General features: G+C 40.5%; 2 protein-coding genes across 3 annotated transcripts; one reads left to right on the top strand and one right to left on the bottom strand.

Annotated features, from left to right (window-relative positions):
- The first annotated feature begins 14,678 nt into the window (after nucleotides 1–14,678).
- LOC145050708 (uncharacterized) lies at nucleotides 14,679–16,257 on the top strand. Its single transcript, XM_078998918.1, has 2 exons — nucleotides 14,679–14,905; nucleotides 15,649–16,257. Exons 1-2 carry the CDS (start codon nucleotides 14,695–14,697, stop codon nucleotides 15,957–15,959), a joined length of 522 nt encoding a protein of 173 aa, XP_078855044.1. The 5' UTR covers nucleotides 14,679–14,694; the 3' UTR covers nucleotides 15,960–16,257.
- A 94-nt stretch (nucleotides 16,258–16,351) lies between these two features.
- Nucleotides 16,352–17,300, bottom strand: MTACP3 (mitochondrial acyl carrier protein 3). 2 transcript variants are annotated; one of them, XM_078998910.1, is made up of 3 exons: nucleotides 17,178–17,300; nucleotides 16,873–17,083; nucleotides 16,352–16,710 (listed from the first exon to the last, which is right to left on the bottom strand). In XM_078998910.1, the coding sequence occupies exons 2-3, from the start codon at nucleotides 17,059–17,061 to the stop codon at nucleotides 16,531–16,533; spliced, it is 369 nt and encodes a 122-aa protein (XP_078855036.1). In that variant the 5' UTR covers nucleotides 17,062–17,083; nucleotides 17,178–17,300; the 3' UTR covers nucleotides 16,352–16,530. The 2 variants fall into 2 exon arrangements, with proteins under 2 accessions (XP_078855036.1, XP_078855030.1); XM_078998904.1 differs by having other exon boundaries at nucleotides 16,873–17,289.
- Nucleotides 17,301–18,663: the final 1,363 nt, after the last annotated feature.

Raw genomic sequence — 18,663 nt, 5'->3', positions numbered from 1 at the left:
ACATATTAGTAATTGTATATTTTAATTAAATTAAAATAAAACCAATCAAATTTCCTTATATTTAGGACCAGTTACCAAAAAAGAAGGAAATATTTGATTTATTATTTTTCTTATTAATGAAATATAAAAAACATTTTTATCAAAAAAAATTAAAACTAAAAAATTTAATTTTTTTTTCTTAAAAAATAATTGTTTTCTTCTATTTCACGTTTTTTTTTTCAAAAAAATTAATAGAAATCCAACCCCTAATCAATACATTTGTCTTCATAAAAGATTTTTTTTTTTCAAAAAAACTAATACTACTACAATCACAAATGAATACATATCAATTTACAAGTAATCTTATTCCTTTCTTTTAATCAACCGAAAATAAAAGAGGTGTAAAAATTATCATTTCTTCATAAAAGAATACATTTAATCATAAATAAATACACTTATTCACAAATGATTACAGTGCTATTTACAAATGAATACCCTAGTATTCACAAATGAATAAAATAATACCTCTAATCATAAATAAATACACTCATTCATAAATGATTACAGTGCTATTTATAAATGAATACATTGTTATTAAACAAATGAATACCTTGCTATTCACAAATGAATACATCTCTCACGCATTTCATCAAACAACTTTTGTGCACAACCTTTTACCTTGAATCTGATTACAACTTTGTGTGGATCCTTTTCAGTCTGCCTAAAGCTGCTCCTCACTCGTCTTGCAACACTTAGAGCTCTTGTAACACCTCTTCCTCCAGATGCCTGGAAGCTCGAAGCAATTTCCATCAGCTCCATAAATCGTGCAGTTGCACCTTTATTGTCACCACTAATCAATGAATTTGTAAGGCTCATAGATGTTCCATCAGTAGCAAACCAATTAAAATCGTGAAGATTCAACACTTTAACAGATCTCAATACTTTAACAGATGAACTCTATTGTTGTTGAAATCATGAAGATCCAAAGAGGGAAGCAACCGTGTAAATGACCATGTTTAGACTGAGGAGGAGGCTTGATGGTGGTTGTGCGATGGTCGGCGTTGGAGGATGGCAGAAGACGATGAACATAAACAGTGGTGAAGAAAGTGTGGGTGTGCGGCCAATTTTTTCAAAATAATTAGATTAGGGTTTTCTAGTTAAGTAGAGAGAGAGAGAGAGAGAGAGAGAGAGAGAGAGAGAAATTATAGGAATTCCTATTTTATTAAATTATATGGATTTCCTGTTGTACCCTTCTTGCCATTTCAAAGTTACATATTTAGCACATCAGTTTTATAAATATTCATAAATGGTCCAGTAAATAATAGTCAGATCTAATTATTTACAAGGATGCGATCTGTTCTCGCGTTCTCATTTGATCCTACTTTTATATATATATATATATATATATATATATATATATATATATATATATATATATATATATATATATATATATATATATATATATATATATGAAACATTAATCAGTCATAAACATTCATAAACATAAAAGTTAATTTTTTTTTTGAATATAGTTTTTTATTATTTAAAAAATGTTGTTTTAATAATATAACAAGTAATTTGAATTAATAGTACACAAATAATTTTTTTTTATAATTTAGTAATGATAAATTTTATAAAGTTTTTACAAAAAAGATGTAAATAAATATATAAAAAGCTAATAAGCATAAGAATATTTTTGACAATCTATAATATAAAAGCTAAAAAAGAATATTATATATATCACAAAAATGGTTTATGGTTAGGAGTGAAATAGTATTGACACCAAGGTTGTAGAACTCACTACTCGGTACTTGCTCGGCCGACTGCCGAGTAGCGAATACTTGAGAATATTCGGATTCAGTACTTCATGTAGAAATATATTTAGAAAAATTATATATGTCAAAATCAGAAGTTAAATGTAACATCCCAAAAATACCGGTAAAAAAAATCATTTTTAATTTAGGTCAAAACATAAAAACATCATTACAAAACATTCATAATAATCATTCATGTCTGAAAACCGGTAATGTCATAGTAATAATTCAGAGTACATCCTAGAGATCCATAGTGCGGAAAACAAGAGTGTGTGTGATATGTCGCTACCGCGCCGGCTCCTTTCCCTTAGCTGAAGAGGTACCTGAAATCAAACTGAAAACTGTAAGCACGAAGCTTAGTGAGCTCCCCCATAATACCTCATACCACACAAGCATACAACATACAACATGGAGCTAGGAGTTACGGGCCTCGCCTACACTCACGAAGATACGGGCCTTGCCCACACTCCGCTAGCCGGAAGATACGGGCCTCGCCCACACTCTACTATCTGGGAGATACGGGCCTAGCCCACACCCCACTCTCGGAGAGATACGGGCCTTGCACACACTCAACCACGAACCCATAATATACAAGTATCACACAGAAAACAAGTATAGACAACTCTATCATACTGGCACATATCATAATCAGCTCAACCAAGAGATACGGGCTCGGCCCACACTCTAATACTAACGTTTCGTCTATACGGGCCGGCCTTGGTGCCTTAGACCCGTTCCTACTGGAAGGAAACTCACCTCGAGATAGTTGCTGGCCTGTGTGGGAATTGACTGTCTACTACTGCTACTGGTGCTCCGGAAATCCTCCGGCTATAATTCCCACAAAACACTCAATCAAACACCGCTAACTGACCCTTGGGTAAAATGACCATTTTACCCTTGATCAAGTCAAAAGTCAAAGCCAGAGTCAACTTTCAGTTGACCTGACTCGTCGAGTTGGCTCTCCAACTCGCCGAGTCCCTATCTAATCGATTGTCCTACAACCGGCTCTACTCGTCGAGTTCTCCTTCTAAACTGATGTCCAAGTCCTTCATCCTACTCGCCGAGTTGTATGAACAACTCGCCGAGTTCATCTTCATCTGATGAACACTTTATGATGTGACTCGCCGAGTTGTATGAACAACTCGCCGAGTTTGTTCTTGATCTAAGAAGATTACCTTGAACTCGCCGAGTTAGGGCATTAACTCGCTGAGTTCCTTCATGGGTGAGTTCAGCTTCCAACTCACCGAGTCCACCCAGGACTCACTACTCTACTCGACACAACGAAAAGGGGACAAACTCGGAGACTCGCGGCTCGCCAAGTCTGCTTCATGCAAAAGCCATATACGCGATTTTGCTTGAATCCAGTCCATGCCATTCATAGATCTGGGCTCCTAGGGCTTGGTTTACACGTAAAGTTTCCAATTTTACGTGTAGATCATGACCAATGAAGGTTTTAAGGCTCAAAGTGCACCAAAAGGGGTAGATCTAGGACTTGTGTGCAACATGACTCCATAAAGACAGTAGATCCAAGCTCCAAGGACGGAATAGTGCCTAGATCTAAAGGCTAACAACTTAATACGACCCACAATGCACAAACAAGCTTGGGAAATGGCTCAAGAAGGACCTTCATGAAGCTATTAGGGACTACAAGTTCAAAAACAGAGGGGAAATGAGCTATACCTCAGGGAAAACGTTGGGATGACACAGAGATGCTTGGCCTCCTACTCCTCTTCTTGATCTTCTCTTCTTGCTCCTCAACAACTTCAAAAACACACCCAAATACTTCAATCTCTCAAGGAAAAAGGGCAAGGACGATGTTGGGGGCTTTGAGGGTGAATGGGGGCGAGTTTGGGGCGGAATGAGGGATTAAATAGGGTGCAAACCCCTGAAACTTAGGGTTTCATCAAACAGCGGTGACTCGCCGAGTCCAGGATACGGACTCGCCGAGTCGCCAACTTAAAACGTGTCCCGGGTCCCGTCCCTACTTGGCGAGTCAGACCTACAACTCGCGAGTCTAAGGCTAAAATGAAAATACTCAAATGAAATTTACGTACCTGGAATCAGGTGCTACAAATCTCCCCCACTCATTTTAGACTTCGTCCCCGAAGTCTACTGCTCGATCCTGAAACAGCTCGGGGTAATGCTCCATCATTTCTTCCACTGGCTCCCAAGTCCATTCCGAACCCTTGCGGTGTTGCCATTGCACTTTCACTAGCTCCACCCTCTTGTTCCTTAGATCCTTCGACTTCCGATCGAGAATCGCGACTGGGCGCTCAATGTAATTCAGGCTGTCATCAACCTGAATATCCTCTAATGGCACCACCGCCGAATCATCCACGAGACACTTCCATAGCTGGGAGACATGGAAGGTGTTGTGGATCTGGCTGAGCTCGACTGGCAGATCCAGCCGATATGCCACCTTGCCCACCCGAGCTACAACCCTGAACGGTCCGATGAATCTCGGGCCCAACTTGCCCCGCTTCCTGAATCGAATGACGCCTTTCCAAGGCGACACCTTCAGGAGGACCATATCCCCAACCTGGAACTCCAAATCGGATCGACGCTTGTCGGCGTAACTTTTCTGCCGACTCTGTGCAGTCCGAAGCCTGCTCCTAACCTGCTGGATCCTCTCGGTCGTCTTGAGCACCACCGCGGTGCTCCCCATGACCCTCTGGCCAACCTCACCCCAGCATATCAGGGTCCTGCACCTCCGACCGTACAACAACTCGAATGGCGGACGGTCAATACTCGCGTGGTAGCTGTTGTTGTACGAGAACTCAGCCAAGGGAAGATAAGTATCCCAGCTACCACCGAAGTCTAGCACACATGCCTGCAACATATCCTCCAGCGTTTGGATGGTCCGCTCACTCTGACCATCTGTCTGCGGGTGAAAGGCGGTGCTAAAATGCAAACGAGTGCCCAACTCGTCATGAAACTTCTTCCAAAACCTAGAAGTGAACCGCACATCTCGATCTGATATCACTGACACTGGTACCCCGTGCCGCGATACTATCTCCCTGATGTAGATATCGGCCAACCTTTCGGCCGAGATGCTCTCCTGGATCGAAATAAAGTGGGCGCTCTTGGTCAATCGATCCACGATGACCCAAATCGAATCCATTCCACGCGCAGTCCTGGGAAGCTTCGTGATAAAATCCATCGTGATATCTTCCCATTTCCATAGCGGAATATCCAACGGCTGCATCTTGCCATGCGGTCTCTGATGTTCGACCTTGACCTTCCTGCAGGTCAAGCACCGCTCGACGTACCACGCCACATCCCGCTTCATGCAGGGCCACCAATAGTCTAGGCGAAGATCCCGATACATCTTTGTCGCCCTTGGATGAATAGAGAATCGGGATTTGTGTGCCTCCTCCATCAAGATCTGGCGCGCGCCTCCATGATACGGCACCCACACCCTACGGTGTAGTGTCAATAACCTCCGGCTATCATAATCGAAAGAGGTGACTTGACCCACTATTCGCTCACTCTTCCGATGCTCCTCCTTCATAGCCTCCTGTTGAGCCTCCCGAATCTGCTCCAACAGGGGAGTCACCACAGTCATCCTCATGCAAATATCCATGATCAGCGCCGCCTTGCGGCTAAGCGCATCGGCCACCACATTGGCCTTTCCTGGGTGGTAAAGGATCTCACAATCATAATCCTTCACCACTTCCAGCCACCGACGCTGCCTCATGTTCAGATTCGGTTGATCCATGAGGTACCTCAAGCTCTTGTGGTCCGTGTAAATGGTACACCGAACCCCGTAGAGGTAATGTCGCCAAATCTTGAGAGCGAAAACCACCGCCCCCAACTCCAAATCATGCGTCGGGTAGTTCGCCTCGTGAGGCTTCAGCTGCCTCAAGGCATAAGCAATGACATGCCCCCTCTGCATCAATACTGCACCTAGGATTGAGATCGACGCATCACAGTATACCACAAAATCCTCCATGCCCTCGGGCAGGGCTAAGATTGGCGCCTCGCACAATCTCTGCCTCAGAGTTTCGAACGTTGCCTGTTGCTCAGGCCCCCACCGAAAGACCACGACTTTCCTAGTCAACCATGTCAGGGGTACGACTATCTTGGAGAAATCCCGAATGAATCTCCGATAGTATCCTGCCAATCCTAGGAAACTCCGAATCTCGGATGGAGACTTCGGAACCTCCCACCTCATCACGGCCTTCACCTTGGCCGGGTCTACTGAAATCCCATCCTGGTTGACGAGATGCCCAAGGAACTGCACCTCGCGCAACGAAAACTCACATTTAGAGAACTTGGCGTACAAGCTCTCCCTCCTCAGGGTCTCCAAAACCTCCATCAGATGCTCCTCGTGCTCCTCCTGTGTCTTGGAATAAACCAAGATGTCATCAATGAAAACTATCACAGACCGATCCAGCATCGGCCTGCACACGCGGTTCATGAGGTCCATGAACGCGGCAGGAGCATTGGTGAGCCCAAACGGCATCACCACAAACTCATAATGGCCATAACGCGTCCGAAACGCGGTCTTCTGTATATCCTCCTCCCTAACCCTCATCTGGTGATAGCCCAAATGCAAATCGATCTTGGAGAACCAAGATGTTCCCTGCAACTGATCAAAGAGGTCATCAATCCTCGGGAGTGGGTAACGGTTCTTCACCGTTACCTTATTCAGCTCCCGGTAATCTATGAACATCTGGTGCGACCCATCCTTTTTCTTCACAAACAGGATCGGGGCTCCCCAGGGTGAACTGCTCAGACGAATAAATCCCTTGTCTAGCAACTCCTGCAGCTGTGTAGACAACTCCTGCATCTCGGGAGGAGCCAATCGATAGGGTGCCTTGGCTATCGGAGCCGCGCCAGGAAATAAATCGATCCTGAACTCTACCTGACGCTCCGGAGGTATTCCGGGAAGTTCCTCCGGAAACACATCAGCGTAGTCTCGCACCACTGGAACCTCGCTCACCATCGCCTTACCCGCCTCCCGTGTATCCATCACGTACGCGACATACCCTGCGCATCCCTGCTGAAGGTAGCATCTAGCCCTCACTGCTGAACATATTGTAGGTCCACAATGTGGCCTCTCGCCATGAATCACTGACTCTCCCCCACCTGGGGTCCTGACTCACACTAGCTGTTGTGTGCAATCTATCACCGCCCCATTAGGGCTCAACCAATCCATACCTATAATCACCTTGTTCCCACGCAACGGAATGGGAACCAAATCTACCAAGTAGCGCTCCTCAAACAAACGCAATACACAATCCTGAAATACCATCGATGCTCGCACCGATCGATCATCAGCAATCTCTACCTCTAAAGGGCAATCTAATATGCTCGAAGACTCAGAAAACTTCTTGCTAAGCGCAAGGGAAACAAATGATCGGGAGGCACCCGAGTCGAACAACACCTGAACTGGGATGTCGTTCACATGGAACGATCCTAATGCATACATATACACACAGAGCACATATCAATATCATAACATCATAAAATAAAGTAGTGGGAAAGAATCATACTCGTCACCACGTCGGGTGCGGCGCGTGCCTCCTCGGTAGTCAGCTGAAATGCCCGGCTCCTCACCACCGGAGCCTCTGCCTTGCCTTGCTGGCCATCAGTGATCCGCAAGGTCGCTGGAGCTGGCGCCTTCACTGGCGCAGATGCTGTCAAATGGGGGCAATTGGCCTTCTTGTAGCCCCTCTGGTTGTAGTGAAAACACAACAACTCCGATGTTTGAATAGCCGAAACAGGAGTAGTACAATCCCTGCTAAAGTGCCCTGCCTTGCCGCACTTGTAGCAGCCTGCTGATCCCATCCTACATGCTCCCTCATGTGTCCTGCCGCATTTCTCGCAGCGGCCCGGTCCCCCTTGGCCTTTCGGCCTCCCATCTGATCCCCTGGGCTTCTTCCCCGAATCCCCAACCGCTTGCCCCGCCTCTGCTTTCCGTTTCCGAATGTGCTCTAAATCGATCTCCCTTTCCCTCGCCCTAGCAATCATGGACTCCAGGGTAGGGCAAGCTGAAAAGCTAACATGCTCCCGGATGTCAGCCTGTAGCATGTCATGATAACGGGTCCTCTTCATATCCTCGTCACCCGCATACTGGGGAACCAACAAAGCCCTCTCCCGGAACTTGGCGGTGATCTCCGCCATAGTCTCCGTCGTCTGCCTCATATCCAAGAACTCCCTAGCCAGCTGCTGGAGCTCGACAGCTGGCGCGAACTCCGCCCTAAACCTGGTCGCAAAGTCCGACCAAGTCATAGCCTCGACAGCCGAGGCTCCCAATGAGTCCCCCACGGACTCCCACCAATCCCTAGCTAGCTCGATCTCGTAAACACCCCGCTGCGAACCTCACCTTCGACCCCTCAGGGCAGAAGCTAATCATTTGTGCAGACTCAATGTCGGCAAGCCATCGTCTGGCAGCTATGGGGTGTTTCGCCCCGTGAAAATCTGGCGCACCACTGCCCCTGAAGTCCTTGAAGGACAGTGTGAAAGATCCCGACTGGCCAGATGCCATGTTGCTCCTGAATGCCCGAAAGCGATCTTCCATCAGCTCGATTATCCCTTCCTTAATCGCCCCGAAGATAATGAGGGTGGACTCAAAGATACCCCTGGTGATCTCTGACGCGATGAACTCGCGTAGCCCCTCATCTACTGGCTCAGAACCTGATCCCGAACCTGAACCGCCGTCTATCGGCCTCGATCGTACTACCACCATTCTGCAGTACATAAATAACAATCATTAGTGATACTAATACTTGTTGAGGGGTCGCATCTACTACAAGTTCACTGGTCTTATCTTGACCTTCCTTGTTTCGGGTACGGATCCTCTGCTTTCAGTAGTACGGGCCCATACTACCTTCCACATTTATCCGTACCTTCTCCAAGGACTGCCTCGACTCCACCAGATCCCTTTCACTACCACTGATCACTTCTATACTCATCCTAGGCTTGCCCTAGGGAAATCTCTGACTCTACCCTACCCAGCCCTCAGCTGTTGAAGGCCTCCTTATAATGCCAATTAGCCATTACCTGAATACCATCACATGTGATGAGGCTCAAATAATCCTTCGAGTAACAGACTCGTCCCTACAACCGTTAGACTCAAACGAGAGCTGCGCAATAGGGTCAAATCCCGCACTCTAAGATTATTCAACCCTGATCTCATGTGACGTGACGTATTCACCTAATGGCTAACTCCCATCACTCAGAGTCCCACAAAGCACAAAGCAAGCAACATTCGAACTAAGGGAACAATCCCAAACCACTCTGCTTCTATAGAGAGAACTGAACTAGCATATAATGCTAAACTCATTCTATCAGGCATAACCCCTAACAGGCTATCCTACTGCTATCTACTCAAATCTAGCATGCAATTTTCATACACTGAAGCACATAAACCAGGCACATAAGGCATCACTCCTAGATCCTTAGTCCTATTCTAGCATGCTGTTCTACTGAAACTGATAAGCACAACATAACTTGTATCGGTACTTTAGGGAATACTTACTTGAGCTCGGCCAGTTGCGCACATCACACACTTCGTTCCTTCTTAAGGTACTTTACTTATCCTTTTAGAAAACATTTTCCTTTTTCAAAATCTTTTGACCCCTCGATTTGAGTTCAAACACCCCCGAAGGTGTATCCGAATCCCTCAAACCAAGGCTCTGATACCAACTTGTAACACCCCAAAAATACCGGTAAAAAAATCATTTTTAATTTAGGTCAAAACATGAAAACATCATTACAAACCATTCATAATAATAATTCATGTCTGAAAACCGGTAATGTCATAGTAATAATTCAGAGTACATCCCAGAGATCCATAGTGCGGAAAACAAGAGTGTGTGTGATATGTCGCTACCGCGCCGGCTCCTTTCCCTTAGCTGAAGAGGTACCTGAAATCAAACTGAAAACTGTAAGCACGAAGCTTAGTGAGCTCCCCCATAATACCTCATACCACACAAGCATACAACATACAACATGGAGCTAGGAGTTATGGGCCTCGCCCACACTCATGAAGATACGGGCCTTGCCCACACTCCGCTAGGCGGAAGATACGGGCCTCGCCCACACTCTACTATCTGGGAGATACGGGCCTAGCCCACACCCCACTCTCGGAGAGATACGGGCCTTGCCCACACTCAACCACGAACCCATAATATACAAGTATCACACAGACAACAAGTATAGACAACTCTATCATACTGGCACATATCATAATCAGCTCAACCAAGAGCTACGGGCTCGACCCACACTCTAATACTAACGTTTCGTCTATACGGGCCGGCCTTGGTACCTTAGACCCGTTCCTATTGGAAGGAAACTCACCTCGAGATAATTGCTGGCCTGTGTGGGAATTGACTGTCTACTGCTGCTACTGGTGCTCCAGAAATCCTCCGGCTATAATTCCCACAAAACACTCACTCAAGCACCGCTAACTGACCCTTGGGTAAAATGACCATTTTACCCTTGATCAAGTCAAAAGTCAAAGCCAGAGTCAACTTTCTGTTGACCCGACTCGCCGAGTTGGCTCTCCAACTCGCCGAGTCCCTATCTAATCGATTGTCCTGCAACCCGTCTCTACTCGTCGAGTTGGGCATTGACTCGACGAGTTCTCCTTCTAAACTGATGTCCAAGTCCTTCATCCTACTCGCCGAGTTGTATGAACAACTCGCCGAGTTCATCTTCATCCGATGAACACTTTATGCTGTGACTCACCGAGTTGTATGAACAACTCGCCGAGTCTGTTCTTGATCTAAGAAGATTACCTTGAACTCGCCAAGTCAGGGCATTGACTCACCGAGTTCCTTCATGGGTGAGTTCAGCTTCCAACTCACTGAGTCCACCCAGGACTCACTACTCTACTCGACACAACGAAAAGGGGACAAACCCGGAGACTCGCGACTCGACTCGCCGAGTCAGATGAGCGACTCGCCGAGTCTGCTTCATGCAAAAGCCATATACGCGATTTTGCTTGAATCCAGTCCATGTCATTCATAGATCTGGGCTCCTAGGGCCTGGTTTACACGTAAAGTTTCCAACTTTACGTGTAGATCATGACCAATGAAGGTTTTAAGGCTCAAAGTGCACCAAAAGGGGTAGATCTAGGACTTGTGTGCAACATGACTCCATAAAGACAGTAGATCCAAGCTCCAAGGATGGAATAGTGCCTAGATCTAAAGGCTAACAACTTAATACGACCCACAATGCACAAACAAGCTTGGGAAATGGCTCAAGAAGGACCTTCATGAAGCTATTAGGGACTACAAGTTCAAAAACAGAGGGGAAATGAGCTATACCTCAGGGAAAACGTTGGGATGACACAGAGATGCTTGGCCTCCTACTCCTCTTCTTGATCTTCTCTTCTTGCTCCTCAACAACTTCAAAAACACACCCAAATACTTCAATCTCTCAACGAAAAAGGGCAAGGACGATGTTGGGGGCTCTGAGGGTGAATGGGGGCGAGTTTGGGGCGGAATGAGGGATTAAATAGGGTGCAAACCCCTGAAACTTAGGGTTTCATCAAACAGCGGTGACTCGCCGAGTCGCCAACTTAAAATGTGTCCCGGGTCCCGTCCCTACTCGGCGAGTCGGACCTACAACTCGCCGAGTCCAAGGCTAAAATGAAAATACTCAAATGAAATTTACGTACCCGAAATCAGGTGCTACATTAAAATCATAATTTGATTGAAATATATAACAAAATTAGATACATGTAAATACGTAAAAACTGAAATAGACACAATTGTCTCACTTCGTGAATAATCACTGAAAATTTAAGATATATATATATATATATATATATATATATATATATATATATATATATATATATATATATATATATATATATATATATATATAGTAATAATCACATGTGTATGTTAAATAATAAATCATTAAGTGTATTATACATATTAATCTTGAATTCTTGATTTTTTTTCTCTTTTTATAACAATTTTGACCTTTTGATCGAGTTTAACTTTTTTGACCGAGTAATCCCGAGTAATACCGAGTTAGAGAGATGTTGTCTGAGGTTGACCAAGTTTGACTTAATCCGATTTTTTTTGCCGAGTTCACATAACTCGCCTCGGTGGAGGGCCGATTCCGAGTACTCGGCTGAGTAGGCCGAGTTTTGCAACACTGATTGACATCACTTTTTTACATTATTTGTGTGTGTAAAAAATAGATTTTAATTGGAGATGGTCTTATGATTGAGTTTAATTCATTATATGTAAAGATAGGGGCGAGCTCGGTTCTAGAACCTGACCGAACCAGAAATGAAACCAAAAATACAAGAACCGAACTGAATTATATAGTTGGTTGTAATTGGTTCTGGTTCCAGTTAGGTTCCATCCAATATTTTGTTCACTAATAGTTGTTAGGGTCTGGAACCGGACATGACTGAATCGAATCGAATTACATATTCGGTTCCAAATTGATTCCAAGTGTGATTCAGTTCCAACAGGTATTTGCTCACCCCTAAATTGCCAATTATTTATTCCACTCTATTCGACTATTTATTCGGGATATGTTAGGGATTAAGCACTTCAATAAACAAAAACACAATAATAAAGATCTACTAATAAACAAAAGAACTTCGATTAACCAATTGACTCTTTTCTAATGTTCCTTCCTAGCATTAGACATAAATTTACTAACAACTACCACTACACGAGCAATATCTAGTCAAGTGCATACCATTACATAAATCAAACTACCAATTGCTGATGTGTAGGGAAACTATTACATAAATCAAACTACCATTTGTTGATGCGTAAGGAAACTTTTTCATTTATGCTTTGTCTTCTTCCATCTTTGGGGATTGGTTATGCATTGATATACACAAGATGACATTCTGAGAGTGTTGTAATAATAACAGTTTGTTTTAAAATTTAAAATATTTTTAACTAGGAATTTTCGTATTTAAATAAATGATTCGTTTTAAATTTGATTTAATCTAGTTCTAAAAATGACAAAAAAAAATGAGGGATGTCACATCACCAGACATTTCATTCTCTAACTATATTTTTACATATGCTTAGATTGAACAAGACAGATTGAGTAGAAACTAACAATGTTATTTTATTTGAACTATGTTATGATATTGAATTGTTACGATCTTTTTTTTTTAACTTTAAAGTTTAACATGTTGATTTTGTTATTTGGGTATGTTTTTTCACACTTTTTGAACTTAAAAATATTTTGGGACTTCAAATTAATGATTTGAAAAATATTTTAAAACTACCATAATGTGTTTCAGTGAAAACATTTGAGGAATATGCTGATCAAATTTTTGTGTGGAAACATGATTTTTTTTACCTTATCTTCTAGACTTTCGGTGGAAAAACCAGCCGAATCTTCCAGCAGGAGTTCCACGCTTTTTTTAACTTGCATAAAAAAAAAAGTCTTGCGCCAGACATGATCCCGAAAAGAGCGAATTAAAAAATTTGAATGATAAATCATTTTCAAATGAGACTCTATGGTAGTCCTATGCCAAGTGATCTAGAATTTATGGTAGATGTTTTTTTTTTTTTTTTTTATCTTCAGGTGGTACCTCTACTACTCTTTCTTCAACTAGGTCGGATGTACAAAGCGCTCCACCTGAGTTAGAAGTATCTGGTGAAGATATACATATGAAGAGAGATGAAAACTATGGGGGTTCTGTCGTGTGCCTACAACCATAGGTTTCTGTAACAAATAATACTAGTGATAAATATTAGAGAACTAGTTTTGCCTTATTTTAAGTTTATTTATCATTAGAAAATAACATTACAACAACATCATAATCTTGAGAAATTAAAATTTGTAGTGTACTTCAATGTCATAATCAGTATCATAATGTTTTAAAAAAATAAAAACTTACTTTGTAATATTTTAAGTCCATTTATTGTGTGGAATTAATTATGGGTCATCATCATTTAGTTGGTTTGGTTTTTGCCCAAATCCAAACTTCTTTGGTTTTGGTTTTTTGTTATTGTTATTTTTTGGGTTTTTACATTAACCGTGACGATGGAATTTAACAAAATTCAAGTATTTCACTTAAATACAATACAAAAGAACATAAATACATGTTTATTGTCTTAATTTTCAATGGAAACCATAAGTTCATGTTGTTATTATAATCTTTAGCATACTTAAACAATTAAACTTATAAATAAAACCCTACTTCAAGAATTTTGGTTTTTATATATAACAAAATCAAACCGAACCTAAAAAAATCAATTGTTATATATGTTAACTAAGACCAGTATAGGAGAAATATTATGAGATTAATTGATTGCTAGTGTTTTGGGATTGCAATATCACTTGGTTGGTTGCCTACCACCCCCTTCCTTTTTGTGGCTAACCTATTGCTTCCAAAATTTGTACCACTTATGCTTAAAGAAATTAATAGCCACAACATCATACATAATCTCGAATTTTCCCTATCATTATGTTAACTAAAGCTAAACCAATAAACAACAATATTACAAAATGCTTTAAATCAACACATGATACATAAACTAACTTTCTTTTTTCCTTTTCATTTATGTTTGACAAGCGATGATTAAAAAGAAAGGAAAGGAAACTTTATTGTTCCTCATTAATTAATGGTTTGCTAAAACTTGACTACCCAACTCCCTCTCTCTCACACACATGTTGAATTAGATGGTACTTCTTTTATGGAAAATTACATATCAAAATCGGGTCAAATGTCATAGTAGGTACACAATCACAAGAACATTTACGAAAAACCATTTCTTTACTATATTCTAACCCTACAAACATCATATCTTTACTATTATTCAAAGTCCAACAAAGTAATAAATCTCGATTAAACCCCATGCACAAGCATAGCATTACTAGTATAAATAATAGGCTGGTAGCTTTTCATTGTCTCCCCCATTTCGTCCCTCCTAAGTGTGTTTTTTTTTTAATGGCAATCATGTTATTCATCTTCTTCATTTTTCTCCGGCCACCCACAACCACTGCTAGAAACCCATTGGCGGAGGTTTCTAGTGATGATTTCTTAAGAAGTGCAGCCGGATATGGTGAGGAGAAGCTCTCTACGGTGGTGGTTGGTGGCTCTCTTCTCTGTGATGTTTTTTTGGATGGAATTTCCAATCTTCAATCAAATCCCATCACTGGTATGCTTTTGTATTATGCTAGTTCCCGTCATATTGAATCAAGAAAGAAATGGAATTTTTCATTACAAAATTAATGTTGTTTGTTTTTCCTATAATGCAATAGAACCAACTTTATTCCTTCCATTTTGTTAGATTTCATTCCACGGATGCTATTTGTTAAGTTTCATTCCCTAGCTGTGTGCTGTTTTATTTTCCATTTTATCATGGTATGGAATGAAAAGAAAATTCCAATGCTATCATTAGTATTTATGTAATTTTTACTAACACAAATCCTTCGAAAAACATTTATGATTTTAGTTAAACTAAAGTTCTATTTTCTAAAAAGTAACGTGAAAATAATGTTTGTTATTTTAATTGGGTTTTAATGAATATATGTTTTATTTCTTATTTTTGTAAATAAAAATTACAATACACTAGTTGGGATATATAAGCACTCCAAAAGTTCTCAAGGCTTCAATCTTGTGTGGCATGTAGTTGGACAATGCATCTATCTAATAGAGTTAAAACTATATATTGCACTTACATAATATATATATAAAAAGAATCATCATATAGAAATAAACTCTATTTCTATAGGGGAATCAAACATGATCATACATTTGTAGCGACGGATTTTGTTATCTCACTTACTTCATTATGCCGTCTATTTTAATTCTCGATCTTCCATTCCATCCAACAAAAGAAACTATAAATCATGTCATAGACTTGTATGAGTTCTTATGAAACATATATTGAAATATCAGGAGCATCAATGATGGTTTCGTGTAATACGGGAAAGAAAACAAGTAAATCAGATTGGACAAAAGGGAGGACCGACGAATATGGAGATTTCCTCATCGATCTTCCCTCCCATCTCCATGCAGTTCCAAATATTGAAAAAAAATGCATTGTGAGAATTCTTCACCTACCAAAGACCTCTCCTTGCCACCAAGCTCTCAATGGTCACCACACAAGGATAAAACTTTCATCGGTCAAGAATGGATTTCGTACATACACCACTCATAATATTCATTTGAGGCCTAAAAAGCATACATCAAGAAACAAAGCCATGTGAAGTGAACCACATGGTTCACACATTCTAGCAAGATACTTGGACATTAGCCACTCCTCATGTTAGAAGGCGCTTTAGTCACAACATAGAGTTGTGGATCTTTACCTTGTTTTATGCTTATAAGTAACTTTGCGTCCAAATTGTAAGATGTCAATCCATAAGTGAGAGGTCTCAGAAACATTGTGATTTAACTCTCCATGTTTATGGAGGATGTACATACATATAAACATTGTCCATAATGTAACGGTTCATGACCTTATGGCTTATGAGAATTGGGAATAGTTGTTGAATAATGAAACAATTTATACATAAAGTACAAGCTTTTTATGATTTACACATAGTTGGTGTCCCCAAACCCTTGTTTTACCAATAAAGAGGTGAAAATCCATAGGTGATGCGGTTTAAGGTGGCGTATACCCTATTTCTCATTTCTCATAATAAGTGAAAACGAAATACGTACAATGGGTTATCAAACATACATACTTTAAGATATTTTGTACACAAAAACACCACCTTGTTGAAGGTTGTAAACAGTATAATCAACAAGTCATAAACAAATGTGAGAAACAATTGATCAAGAATCCTGTTTAGGGGCTGAAATGATGTATTGGGCAACGTCAGCACAGCATTTGAGTTTATCTGCTTCTTCATCCGGGATTTCAATGGAGAATTCTTGCTCGAAAGCCATGACAAGCTCTACCCTGTCCAAGCTGTCAAGACTCAAATCTTTCTGAAAATCAGCTAATCCAGTAACCTGTTAAAGATGAATAGATACGTATATTATGATGAAATGGTTTTGTTTCAAATTTGCAATTATTCCATCGCGCATTTCAAGAACCATATAAACTGAAAATTGGGATTTAGTAAACAAAAGAACAATCTACTCGATCATAAAAATCGGGGGCATTGAGGGTACCTTAGTGGTATCGATCTTGTCAAATTTCTTTACGAGCCCAATCACTCGAGCGATTACCTGATCATGATTGGAGTGGGTGTGGGTGGATGTGCAAAGTTGTCGATTGATGACACTTTTGGTTAAGATAAGTTGTCTTGTAGATAGTGTAGTCCTTAGATGCCTGAGCATAGAATCTCTTAAGCTTTGCATATTGATCTAAGGTGATTTGGAGCTATGGAATCGAACAAACAGTTTGGTTGTAGAAAGTTAGATTCACCTGCAGATCAATTAAAAAATGGAGGTGGATGGGAATATGAAATAAGAACCTGGCGGCTGGTGGTGGTTGTGCGGAATTCGACGGTGGCAGTAGAACTAGAACCCTCGCAAAAGTGAGATTGGGCCGATGGGCCAATAAACAGTGTCATTGTCGTATTCTGTTTTTTGGAAATGGGTCATTGTCGTATTCATATATCAAATTTTTGATCCATCCATTTATTTGATTTTAATTTTTTAAAGTGAAAGAAAAAATGTTTACGGTGAGAAGAGTAGAGGACTAAATGTAGTAGTGGTGTGCTGCTAAAGTGAAAGAATAAAAAAAAACAAATTTATTCTTTAAGGTGAGAGGACTAAATGGAAGTGGGGTGTTGCCATATTAGTTTTCTTTTAAGCAGCTTAGATTGTCACGTTGTAAAGTACCGAAGTTTTGATGATGTCACTTAAATAAGTTTGATTTTGAGAGAAGATTAAAAAAATATAAACAAATTATAGTCCATCTTTACCACTTTTTCTCTCTTCTCTCTTCAAGTTGGTCCCCTTGGCTAGGGTTCAGCTTAGCGGATGTCACTCCTTTTAGTCCAAGCAACCAAAATGTCCATGTGTAGCTCATATCTTATTGCCTATATGATTATGAGCTCTTTATTTAGTCCATTATGGTTTAGTTCTTAGCTACTATTTACTTTTCTTTGCTTGTTTGTGGCTCTTAAGTTTTTCTATCAAGAACATTTGTAATTTTTCTTTTTGAATAAGAACTAGAGAAGGTCCCCGCGTTACGGGGGTTAGAAGCCTTCAATATTTATGAAATGTTATCTATCTTTTTTTTGTATAATCAAATGGTGTTATGGACTATTTTCAAGAGCATCCATGAATGTGAAAATTACGCCAAGTATAAAAATAAAATAAATAAACAATAACTTAAATAAAAATTAAATTTGGGATATTTGTAGTCAAATAAACTATATAACATATGAAACAAATAGAAGTGATAAATTTTTCAAATTTATCAACTCAACTTGATATAATTTGGTTTTTATCGTGTTTTGTCTAAAGCTGAAATACTTTCAACTTTAGACTAAACACGATAAAAATCATAAAGCACACAGACCAATTAACTCTCAATACAAACATACACAACATAATTAATAACCAGCTAGGAAGATGGTAGATTAATTGTCGAGCAATCGGTCTTCAATTGAAAAAAATGAAACAAATTTACGTCCTTCAAGATAGATTAAAAAAGAGGGCGTTCCATGGACCACCAATGTCAAGTGTCAAGCAGCTGGGTTTTTACGACATCAGCGTTTTCATGTTTAACAACGAGCATCAGGAAAAAAAATAGACAAATTAAAGATTGAATTAAAAAAACAAATAAATTTACCTCTTTCAGGTTTAGATTAGAAGGAGAGAGGGCGTTCCTGGAGCACCTGGCAAGATTCAAAACCTTGATTCATAATTAGCAATCAAAATTAACGGAAGTCAACATAAATGAATTGCTGGTAGTAAAATAATTATAAACCAAAACAATAGTAAATCAAA

Source organism: Lactuca serriola, chromosome 1 (assembly GCF_051521515.1).
Source record: "Lactuca serriola cultivar US96UC23 chromosome 1, Lser_US96UC23_V15, whole genome shotgun sequence".
Classification (NCBI taxonomy): domain Eukaryota; kingdom Viridiplantae; phylum Streptophyta; class Magnoliopsida; order Asterales; family Asteraceae; genus Lactuca; species Lactuca serriola.
Note: the sequence above shows the minus strand (reverse complement) of the source record. Positions and strands in the feature narration are given on the sequence as shown.

What these genes read in the sequence shown, in the direction of transcription:
- LOC145050708 (XM_078998918.1), top strand. Translation starts at nt 14,695, where the DNA reads ATGGCAATCATGTTATTCATCTTCTTCATTTTTCTCCGGCCACCCACA. An exon ending in TCAATCAAATCCCATCACTG is followed by an intron (nt 14,906 to 15,648) that starts GTATGCTTTTGT and finishes TTGAAATATCAG; the next exon opens with GAGCATCAATGATGGTTTCG.
- MTACP3 (XM_078998910.1), bottom strand. Translation starts at nt 17,061, where the DNA reads ATGCAAAGCTTAAGAGATTCTATGCTCAGGCATCTAAGGACTACACTA. An exon ending in ACAAGATCGATACCACTAAG is followed by an intron (nt 16,711 to 16,872) that starts GTACCCTCAATG and finishes CATCTTTAACAG; the next exon opens with GTTACTGGATTAGCTGATTT.